Below are 11,118 nucleotides of genomic sequence, written 5' to 3' on the forward strand. Positions count from 1 at the left end.
AGGGATGAAGGGGAATTTGTGAAGTGACCCCAACTTGTGATGCTGCTCCGGGGGTAGGTGATGCTTTTTGAAATCTTCCTTTTGCTTTTAGATAATCCAGGGGGATTCTTTGGGATGTTATGTCCCTGGGACAGGATTGCTGTGGGCTGGTGGGGATGTTGAAAGGCGAGCAGGCACCGTCACCGTGAGTCAGGCACCTTGAAAAAAAGGGAATTTCTTGTTCCTTTCTGCCAGGGCACAAACCCCACAGTTCCTATAAACCAGCAGCCAGCATTCCCCAAACCTCCTGGGAACTCTCAGGATGGGATCTGCCAGGCTGCTGCTTGCACCCCAAAGCTTGCAGAACATTTTCCAGAGTGTGGGCAGGTGGAGGCCCAGCCACCCCCAGCAGCCATGGAGCCAGGTGGTGTAAAATGCTTCATCCCTGTGGAAAATGTTTGCTTGGAAGCACCCAGAGCTCGTTTTGGGTGGCAGCTGAGTTGAGCTGAGCACAGCTCCCCCAGCACCTCTTGACTCCAAGGAAGCTCAGCTGAATTTTGTTACAAAGCTGCTGAAAGACAGAGAATTGATGGAGGGGTGCAGCAGCAAAACAGCTGCAGAACAGCAGAGAAACACCCCAATATATTTAAATGAGGCTGCTGACAGAGGGGAGGTGTCATGGAACTCGTGTGAGCTCCTTGGTGTCTCCGACCTGGGGGTAGAGCGAGACCGCATCCGGCACGGCCGCGCTGCCAGACCCCGCTCTGCACCCAAATCCTGCTGAAACGGCCCCAAACCCTGCTGAAACGGCCCCAAACCCTGCTGAAACGGCCCCAAACCCTGCTGCCTGCAGGGCCCCAGCTGCCCTGAGCCGTGGGGAAGGGAAGGTTGGAAGGCTCTGAGCCCAGGTAAGCCCGCGTTGGGCACCGCGCTCTGGGCGCGATGGCGCGCGAAGCAGAGGGTGGCACAGCGGGAGCAGAGCTGGGCTGGGAATCCCCCTGGGCACGTGTTGGTGCCATCCTGAGCTCCAGTGAGCCAGCTGGGCCTGGCTCAAGTGGGATTAAAGTAATTTTGGTTGTTCTGGAGCTTTCACTCATGTTTAGCTGAGCGCAGATGCCTCAGGTTGACCCTCGCTGCCCGGCCAAGGAGCAGCTCCCTGCCAGCCTTGATTTCAGCATTTTCTTGAGAAAGGGTTGAAGTCCTGCAGGCTGCAGGCTCACAGAAGTTCCCTGAGGCCCCCAAAAAAGCACATTTGGTGCCAGGCTCTCACTGGCTGCTGTCTCAAATCAGATTTTTCGGTACCCACCCGATATCTGTGCCTCCATCTCGCCGTGCCCACCTCGGCACAGAAGCTGCTGATAGTTGGATTTGGGGCTTATTTTGCAATTTCCTTTTGAACAGCTCATTTTTCAGATCCTTATCTGCTGCTGCAGCAGCGTCTCCTGCCCCACAGTAGGAAATGAGCCTTTCAAGAGTGGCAGCCCTTTGAGAAGGATATTTGGGGACAGATTTATTCAGTAAGGGAGGGGGAACATTTCTGCAAAAAATGAACTTTCAGCTTGGCAGTCATCAAACTGTTTGCCTGAGTGGTATTTTGCAGGAGATTGGTGGTTATCAGACAAGCTTTTGATGAATTAGGCTCAGAAATGTGTCATAGAGGAAATGATAGAATCTGTTCCACAGGATGGATAATGCCTTTGCTCTATCAATTTATCCATCAGCCTATCAATCAAATTATCATGGCTGCTTTAATCACTGTATCAAAGCCTCAGCTGAAGATCTCTCCCTATCAGCCATTTATAAATAGCAAGTGTATAACACTGAGAGAGGATTTAAAGTGCTTTTTTTGCAAGTGAAAGCTCACAAAAGGAACAGGCCACTGCTATTTTTACGAAATGAACACCCCTATCTTTTTTTAAAAATCTCTTATGTCCAGAAGTCCCAGGCCAAGGGGCCCAGCCCAGGCATTGGTGTTTTCTGATTTTCTGCCTTAAACCCTCTTAACCTCAGCGGGATTGAAGCTCTCACAGTATTAAATCCGAGGTGTTTCAGACACTGAGGTGTTGGAGGGCCTCTGATATTTCTGTCTGGACCTTCTCTGATACAAGAGCCTTACACCAACCCATGACCTTCCTTTGGTTACTTTTTCCATGGATTTTTTTTCTGCTTCTTGTAGTTTTCTTCCTTTTTTTTTCTTTTTGGTGGATTAAGAAGAGAAAAAGAAAATAAAACAAAACAAACCATGAGGGACAATTAAAGCAAGAACAAATTTCAATTCTGTTGTGGTGGAGCCCAGAAAGTCCAGACAAGTCTCAGATATGAGCATGTATAAAGCCATGAATTCAGTGATAAGGGCCAGCCCGTGGCTCTGTGAGGGTGTGAACCAGAGGGACTCTCACAGGGGGAGGGCTGGGATAAAATAAAAACCCTTTATTTCACATCTGCCACATCCAACCGCTGCTTCCAAGTGCTGAGCCTGATCTCCAGCTCCTGTGGAGCAGCGGGAAGCTCAGTGGGACCATTTTTTTGGTTGCCAGCAGGTCCTGCTGCTGTCTGTGTCCCCTCAGGCCCTGGAGACGCCTCAGCAGGAGGATGAGCCTTTGTGCGTGGTGAGTGCAGCACCCTGGGGCACAGAGCCCTTCACAGCACCCCTGGGACCGCCCCAGGCCAGGCTGGACGGGGCTCTGAGCAGCCTGGTCTGCCTGAAAATGTCCCTGCTCATGGCAGGGGCTGAGCTTCAAAGGTCCAACCTATTCCATCATTCCACAGTTCTATAATTCCATCATTTCTGTCATGTCTCTCTCCCCTCCAGCACCACATGCCCTCCCTGGAGGCTTTTGAAAACCCTTCTGGGGACAGGCCCCAAAAACGAGGGGCAAAGAACTCAAATAATTCTTGAAAACCAAGCTCCTCATTTTGGGCCACATCACCCCAAAACCAAAAAGCAAAACTGAAAGCTACCAGCAAATCTGAGTCTAAAATGTGCCTTGAAGCCATGGGGGGATTGAAAAGAATTTGATGATTTCAGTGAGACTGAATGGTTTTCTCTTGTTCAGCTGGATTCCTGCTGTCACCTCACTTGTCACCTTGATCCTCTACCCTCTCCTCCTGCTGGCCCTTTACACCATGCTCAGCAGGAAGATTGGTAATTAAAAATGTCTTTCCCTGGTGATTTCCTGGTTTGGGGTGGGTGTGGGATGGGAAAGGGGCAGGGCAGGGCAGGGCTGGGCTGCCTGTGAGCTGTGGTGACGTGGGTGACATGGTTGTACACATCAGTGAGCGTGGTACAACCTTGTGTTGCTTCTAAACCGTTTTCTTTTATTGCTATTTTAGCAAAGTGCTGGGAAAATACCAAGTATCAGCTCACAGTATTAATTCAGATGAAGCTGCAATTTCTAGCAGGGAATTCTTTCACACCAACTGCTGCTCACATTTGCACAGAGCCCAGCTCTGCTTTGGGTCAAAATCATTCCAAACTTGCAAGACGAGGCCCTGACACTGTGATTTGTCACTGGAACCTCTCCTGGGGGGAGAACAGGGCTCTGGATCATCTCAGTAATTGAATTGATGGATATGAGCCTGCTCCAGTGCACAGCAATCATTCTTTTGGGGTGGACTGGTTTGCACTGGGGCTGCTGGAGCAGGGTGGGGTGCTCTGGGCACAGCAGGGACCAGGGCTAACTCTCCTCTTGGTCACAGCCCAGCATTCCTGCAGGATGCAGGAGAGCAGCAGCCCTGGGGAGCATCCCAGCCCTCACCCCACCCCAGCTCCAGCCTCAGAGCCAGGAGGGGACGCGGCACAAAAACACCTCAGGGCACAAAAACACCCCGGGACACAAAAACAGCCTGGGACACACAAACCATCACCAGCCTATGAAGGTAAGGGGCTCTGCAGCAATGGGGTGTTTTCCTGGCACAGGGATGGGAATTTTTGGGTGGCATTTGTGTGATGTCTCTTCCTTATGAGCTCTGGACACCCCCGGGGTGGGAGAAGGGCCAAGCAGGAGCTGCCTCCTGTTCCCATTGTTCCCACCCAGCTGGGCTCTCCCTGCCAGTTTCTCCCAGGGAAGTGAGGCTGGGAGGGATCAAACTGATGCTTTGTGGATCACAATTTCACTTCTGAGCATGTTTGCTTTTTCTCCCTTGATCCTTTTTTTCCCTGTAACCCTCTGGGAAGTGCTGGGATGGTAAATGTTTCCTGTTTTTAAGGGAGCAGTGACACATCCTCAGACACCTCGGAGGACTCAGACAACCCTTCCTGCCCTCAGGTACCACAGGCAAATCATCCCCAGCCCACCTGGTGCTGTGTCCAGCTCTGGAGCAGCATCAGGAGGGGCAAATCCATCAAACCACACTGAAATTCCATAGATAAGGGCTGGGGTGGTTCTTGTCCCCTGTCACACGCAGCGTTCCAGTGTCCCCCATTCAGAGGGAAGCATTCCTGGGCACTTTAGGAAAATTAGGAAACAAAATCTTCTCTCTGAGGGTGCCCAGAGCAGCTGTGGCTGCCCCTGGATCCCTGGCAGTGTCCAAGGTCAGGCTGGATGGGGCTTAGAGCAGCCTGGGATGGTGGAAGGTGTCCCTACCATGGCAGGGGGAAGGGGATGCACATAAAGTCCCTTCCGACCCAACCCATTCCATGATTCCCTGAACTGGTGCATGGGCTCGAGGGCAAAGGCTCCTGAGTGGGTGCTGGGGCCTGACCTGGGCTTTATTTTGCTCCTGCAGGGCCCTGGCTCAGGGGAAACCATCAATTACACATCCCTGGTGTTCCCAGGGAAAAGCCACGAGCCAGGCTCTGCCCAGGACTACGAGAACGTGAAGACTGGGATGGATTATGTCAACGTGGACCCAAAGAAGAGGAAAACACATTTCTGGCCCTTCTCCAGCCCCAGGGCATCCAAGGGTGTGGAGTACACCGAGGTGAAGCTGTGACACCGAGGTGAAGCTGTGACACCAGGGTGAAGCTGTGACACTGATGTGGAGCTGTGACACTGATATGGAGCTGTGACACCAGGGTGAAGCTGTGACACCAGGGTGGAGCTGTGACACTGATGTGGAGCTGTGACACTGATGTGGAGCTGCCACACCAGGGTGAAGCTGCCACACCAGGGTGCTGCTGCTCAGAGGTGCCCAGAGCCCCCAGCAGCTGCACAGCTGGCACTGTCCCCTTCCCCTGGGGCACTGCCTGGCACAGGCTGCAGCACTTGTACCACCCCAGCCTGCGGGCACAGCTTCCTTGGCTTTTCCTTAAAGGCTCCACTGTTCCTGAGGGCTGCGGGGTGGGGCAGGGGAGGGCTCCTCCCAGCCAGGCTGCAATCAGCTCTCCACTTCTGTGTCATGGCCCTTTTTCCCTCGTTTCATGAAAGCAAAAGAAACATTCCCTCCTCGCCTCTCAAAATGGGCAGTTCAGGGAGGGAGATGCAGAGATCCTCAAACCTGCACTGAGCTGGCTGGCAGCTCCTCTCAGTGTTGTTGTTTTGCTCATCAGCCTCATAAAATCCTTTTAAATACAGTTTTTCCACTGCCTTTTTCCTCTCCCTGTCTCCCACCTTTTGCTTTCCCTGCTTTGTCCCCACTCCAGCTGCTGGGGTTTGTCTCTCCCCACCTGGGCCATGTCCCTGCTCCTCACTCTGCATTTTGTTACTTCTGAATTTTCCAGAAATAAACTTCCAAAGTTCTTGGGAATGAGAACAATGCCCAGTGGGAGCTCTGGGAGGGAGATGGAGCTGCTGCCTCCCAGCACAGGGAGGGATGGAGCTGCTGCCTCCTCTTCCTCAGGGCTGGAGCTGCCCCACAAGTGCATTTTAAACGGGCTCAGTAGTGCTGTGATTTAATGAAAGGTTGTGAGATAATTGATTTGGGATTGATCAGTGGCACGGGGAGCCAGGCACTCCTGCTTTCATGACCTTGTGGTGCAAATCTGGCCCAGCTCGAAGGGCACGTGAAGGAAAATGTTCCAAAAACCCCAACAATTCCTGGGTAACATTGGAAAACCCGGGAGAGGTATGATTGTGGGACTGGAGGTGAGGCCAAAACCAGTGAGTGGAAGCTTCTGAGAAATCTGATTCAAATGCCTGGCGATTAAAAAGCGAAAATATTGAAGATTTCAAAATATTTTACTCTTAATGTTTTATTTTTACAGCTTTAGCCTGTGATAGTGGAAGGAATAGTGCCCATGGCTCGCAGGGAATTTGGAACCTTTGCTGGGCCACCTGTGCATCACCCTCAGCAGCTTTTGAGCTCGACTGAGCTAATGGATGCTCTTTCCTGCCTCATCCATGATTTATTCCTGCACAAAACAGCTCCTAGGAGTAGGGCAGGGGCCAGGCTGAGACTGCAGGAGAACCGAGTTCCCTGCTCCCCGAGCCCCGGGTGGCCCCTGATCCCTGCAAAATCAGCCAAAAGCAGCAGCAGGGTGAGAGCAGCTCCCTGGGATGCAGCAGATGTTGAGCACAGGATGGGGCTGGAGCAGAGCTGATGGGAAGAGGGCACGGGGGGAGCAGGATGTGCCCGGCTGAGCTGGAGCAGGGCCAGGGCTGCTCCCAGCAGCTCCTCGGGGGTGCCAGTGCCGCATTTGGGGCGCTCCAGCGGGCACAGCGTGGTGCAGGACAGCTGTGCCCAGCACCAGGGGACGCGACAGCCCCGTGCCTGGCCCGGGGGAGGTGGCAGGGGAGCAGTTCCAGGTCACAGGAGCTGTGCAGCCCCGCGGGGGGACAGCTCTGTCCCCGCTGTCCGCTCGGCCAGCAACGCCCCGAGGATGCGAGAGGAGGAAGCGGCGGCGACTCTGGGGCAGATGGAGCCGCGGTGCCGCCCGCCGTGCTCCGGCTGCTCTGCTGGCAGCTGGGAACACAAAAGTCCGCTCCCTCCAGGAGGATTTTGTGGATGCAGGACCCCTGTTCCCGAAGGGTGCAGGATCCCCTGTTCCCGAAGGGTGCAGGACCTCTTCCCAGAGGCTGCAGCATCCCTTCCCGGAGATTGCAGGATCCCCTGATCCTGAAGGATGCAGGATCCCTTCCTGGAGGGTTCAGGATTCCCTGATCCCGGAGGATGCAGGATCCCTTCTCAGAGGTTGCAGGATCCCCTGCTCCCAGAGGATGCAGGATCCCCTGATCCCAGAGGTTGCAGGATCCCTCCCCGGAGGCTTTAGAGGTTTCCCTAAACACGGGTGGGGGTGGATGCTGTGCTCAGCGGCCGGAGGGGCTCTGTCCATCCCCGGCACACAGGGCAGCGAGGACAAGGCGGACGCGACGCTTTTCGGGGTGAAACAGCGCGGTTTCTGCAAAACGCGGAGCCACCAGGTGGGGAGAGCGCGCTCTGCAGCGAGAGCGAGCGGTGTCACATCTGGCGGAGTCACACCTGGCACTGTCACACCTGGCCGTGTCACACTGGCTGTGTCACACCTGGCCGTGTCACACCTGGCCGTGTCACACCTGGCAGTGTCACACCAGCCATGTCACACCAGCCATGTCACACCTGGCTGTGTCACACCTGGCTGTGTCACACCTGGCCGTGTCACACCGTCCATGTCACACCTGGCCTTGTCACACCTGGCCGTGTCACACCTGGCAGCGTCACACCTGGCAGTTTCACACCTGGCAGTGTCACACTGGCTGTGTCACACCTGGCCGTGTCACACCTGGCCGAGTCACACCTGGCAGAGTCACACCTGGCAGAGTCACACTGGCAGTTTCACACCTGGCAGTGTCATACCGGCTGTGTCACACCTGGCAGTGTCACACCTGGCAGTGTCACACCTCTCCGTGTCACACCTGGCCGTGTCACACTGGCCGTGTCACACCTGGCAGTTTCACACCGGCTGTGTCACACCTGGCCGTGTCACACCTGGCCATGTCACACCTCTCCGTGTCACACCGGCTGTGTCACACCTGGCCGTGTCACACCTAGCAGTGTCACAGCTGCCACCTCCGCAGCCTAGAGCGTGCCCGACTCCGTCAGGGCCTCGTCGCAGGGCGGGTACAGCTCCCTGGCGCTGTCCCCGCGCAGGGGGAGCCCGGCCTGGTGGCTGTGGCTCAAGATCGTGGTTTTCCTGCTGCACAGGCTCCCGGTGGAGTTGGGTCTGCGCAGCCCGGCCCGGGGGCGGCCCCAGCAGCCCCGGCAGCGCCCGGCGTCCTGCAGGAGGTGCCCGCTGAAGAACAGGTAGATCCAGGGGTTGCAGCAGCTGCTGAGGCTGGCCAGCAGCATGGTGATGCTGAAAGCCACGTTGGTGGACTCTGCAGAGGAAAGAGAGAGGTGAAACATCCCCAGGGGCTGGGCAAGGTCAGGCTGGGCACTGGGCAGAGCTGGGGGCTCTCCTGGCTCACATTCCCATCCCGCTGGCATTCCTGGGGGATGGAAAGCTGGCAGAGCCTGAACCCTCCAGGTTCTGCAGTGCCAGTGTGCTGGAGCACATCCTCTGGGAGGTGAGACCCAGCAGCTTCTGGGCTTTCCTTCAACCTCTCTGCTGCCCAAAGCATCTCCCAGAGCACTTTCAATCTTGGGTGAAGTCCCCTTTTCTAGGAGTATACTATAGTACTACTTCAGTAGTTAGGAAAACTACTGAAGATTTACAGGGGAAAAAAATTCAACGTATGAACTCAGAAATCCACTTCTGAAACCTCTGAAATCCCTGGGAGGAGAGGAAAGACATACATGAGGCAAAGATGTCTTAGCACATCCCTATGGATGATGGCCAGAAATCATCACTTCTCAGTGTTTTTTTTCTGAAAGGAATGACCTGACTGTGAAAATTGTATTTTATACATTTACAGGGGAGGCAATTTTATGCATTACAGAGGAGGAAACCTGTATTGTCTTTTATACATTTACAAGAGAGGAAATTTTATGCATTACAGGGGAGGAAACCTGTTTTGTATTTTATACATTTACAGGAGAGGAAATTTTGTGCATTACAGGGGAGGAAACCTGTTTTGTATTTTATACATTTACAGGAGAGGAAATTTTGTGCATTACAGGGGAGGAAACCTGTAGCCTTCCCCATGATTTTTATTTTTAAACGACAAGACAACAGACAGCTCTTATTTATTAAAAACCCAGCTGCATTCCTGGCATTCCCGGGGCTCTGTGCCCCACTCCCCTCACCACTCACCATCATCAGGAGCATCGCGGTCCCACACTGACCACATCTGCACGCTGAAGAAGGGCGCCCAGCAGGTGACATAGGCGGCCACGATGACGAAGGTCATCTTCACCGTGCGGATCTTGGCGCGGGAGATGGTGCGCACGCTGCTCACCCGCGAGGGCTGCCCGCCCTTCCCTCCGGAGCCAGGCCTGGCAGGGGCACCCACCGCCGCCGCCCCCGTGCCAGGGGCGCCGCTCTGGGTCTTGCCCTTGAGGTTCTTGCAGATCTCGTGGCAGATGAGGCTGTAGCAGACGCTGAGGACGCCCACGGGCAGCACGAAGATGCACAGCGTGGTCCAGGTGACGTAGGCGCGCGCTCCCCACGGGTACCCGAAATCCGCCCAGCAGTCCAGCACCCCCGAGCCCGGGCGCACCTCCCGCAGCGAGAAGATGAACACCTGGGGCAGGCTGAGCAGGCAGCTGAGCAGCCAGGTGGCCCCGATCATGGTGTAAGCCTGGCGGCCGGGCTGCTGCAGCGACTGCAGCGGGTGGCACACGGCCAGGTAGCGGTCCAGGGTCATCACCATCAGCATGTAGGTGGAGGCGAACATGCTGAGTACCTGCAGGTACTTGACGGCCCTGCAGAGGGGGTCGGGCCCCAGGAAGCGGTAGGTGACCTTCCAGAGGAGCTGCGGCAGCACCTGGAACAGGGCCACGCCCAGGTCGCTCAGCCCCAGGTGCAGGATGAAGAGGTGCATGCGGCTCATCTTCCTCCTCAGCCGGTACATGGCCAGCAGCACGCCCGCGTTGCCCACGGTGGCCACGGCCAGGATGGTGCCCAGCACCCCGACCTCGGCCTTGGCCAGCTCCTCGTCCCGGGTGTGCAGCTCCGTCAGGTTGGGGCTCGGCAGCCCCTGGCCGTGCCCAGGTGGGCTCTGGTGGGAGCTGTTCCAGCCCCAGCCGGGCTCCATCCCTCTGGATGCAGGAGCACAGAGCTCCACGGCTCCTCTCTGATGTCCTGTTGGCCTCTTCTCTGTTTCTCCTGAGCTGCTCTGCCCCTGGCTTGGGGCTGGGTGTGCCTTCTCCAGCAGTCCCCAAGAGCAGGGCAGGTTGTCACCGTCACCTGTCACACTAACCCTGCGTTAGGCAGCTGCAATTCCCTCTCTGCCTGGGCTGAAAATATTCCTGTGGAGCAGAGGTGCAAGAGCCCCTGGTTGAGCCTTGATGCTTCTCTGCACTGAACATTCCCAAATCCCTGGTTCAGTCCTTGATGCTTCTGTTCTCTGCACTGAGAATTCCCAAATCTCTAGTTCAGTCCTTGATGCTTCCCTGCACAAAACATTCCCAAATTGCTGATTCAGTCCTTGATGCTTCTCTTCACAAAACATTCCCAAATCCCTGGTTCAGTCCTTGATACTTCTCTGCACTGAACATTCCCAAATCCCTGGTTCAGTCCTTGATGCTTCCCTGCACTAAACATTCCCAAATCCCTGGTTCAGTCCTTGATGCTTCTCTGCATTAAACATTCCCAAACTGCTGATTCAGTCCTTGATTCTTCTCTTTACAAAACATTCCCAAATCCCTGGTTCAGCCCTTGATATTCCTCTCTTTTCCCCAAAGCCTTCCCAAATCCCTGTTTCTCCCTGCACTGCTCACCTCGTGCATCTCCTGCGCGGGTAAATCCGAGGGGAAAGAGGAATTCTCCTTAAAAGCAGCAGAAAACTCTACATCCCTTTGGCTTTTCATCCCGAGGAGAGCAGCCAGGTGAGCGTGTCCCAGCCCTGCCTCTCGGTGTCCCCGGGGCTGGGTTTTATACCCTGCCAGGTCCCTCCCCCACGTCCCCGTGTGTGAGCTCTGCCCTGAGCTGGGTTTTATCCCAGCAGGTCCCTGCTGGTGTCCCCTGGCTGGAAAAAAAAAATCAAAAACCAAATTCCAAAACCTGAAAAAAAAATCCTTTTTCCCCCCGCAAAACCTGGGGGAAAAAATCCAAGGTTCTTTTTCCCATTTTTTCCCCCAAACCTGTAAAAAAAAATCCAGGGTTTTTCTTCCATTTTTTCC

At 55.0% G+C, this 11,118-nt stretch overlaps 2 protein-coding genes across 2 annotated transcripts; one reads left to right on the top strand and one right to left on the bottom strand.

Moving 5' to 3' along the window:
* The first annotated feature begins 921 nt into the window (after positions 1-921).
* Positions 922-4,914, top strand: RHEX (regulator of hemoglobinization and erythroid cell expansion). The gene is made up of 6 exons (XM_041422520.1): positions 922-1,044; positions 2,547-2,581; positions 3,036-3,124; positions 3,748-3,858; positions 4,189-4,247; positions 4,708-4,914. Exons 1-6 carry the CDS (start codon positions 922-924, stop codon positions 4,912-4,914), a joined length of 624 nt encoding a protein of 207 aa, XP_041278454.1.
* Positions 4,915-7,914: 3,000 nt separating this feature from the next.
* AVPR1B (arginine vasopressin receptor 1B) lies at positions 7,915-10,031 on the bottom strand. The gene is made up of 2 exons (XM_041422521.1): positions 9,089-10,031; positions 7,915-8,213 (listed from the first exon to the last, which is right to left on the bottom strand). The coding sequence occupies exons 1-2, from the start codon at positions 10,029-10,031 to the stop codon at positions 7,915-7,917; spliced, it is 1,242 nt and encodes a 413-aa protein (XP_041278455.1).
* Positions 10,032-11,118: the final 1,087 nt, after the last annotated feature.

This window comes from Onychostruthus taczanowskii, unplaced genomic scaffold (genome assembly GCF_017590055.1).
Source record: "Onychostruthus taczanowskii isolate IOZ18803 unplaced genomic scaffold, ASM1759005v1 scaffold74, whole genome shotgun sequence".
Lineage (NCBI taxonomy): Eukaryota > Metazoa > Chordata > Aves > Passeriformes > Passeridae > Onychostruthus > Onychostruthus taczanowskii.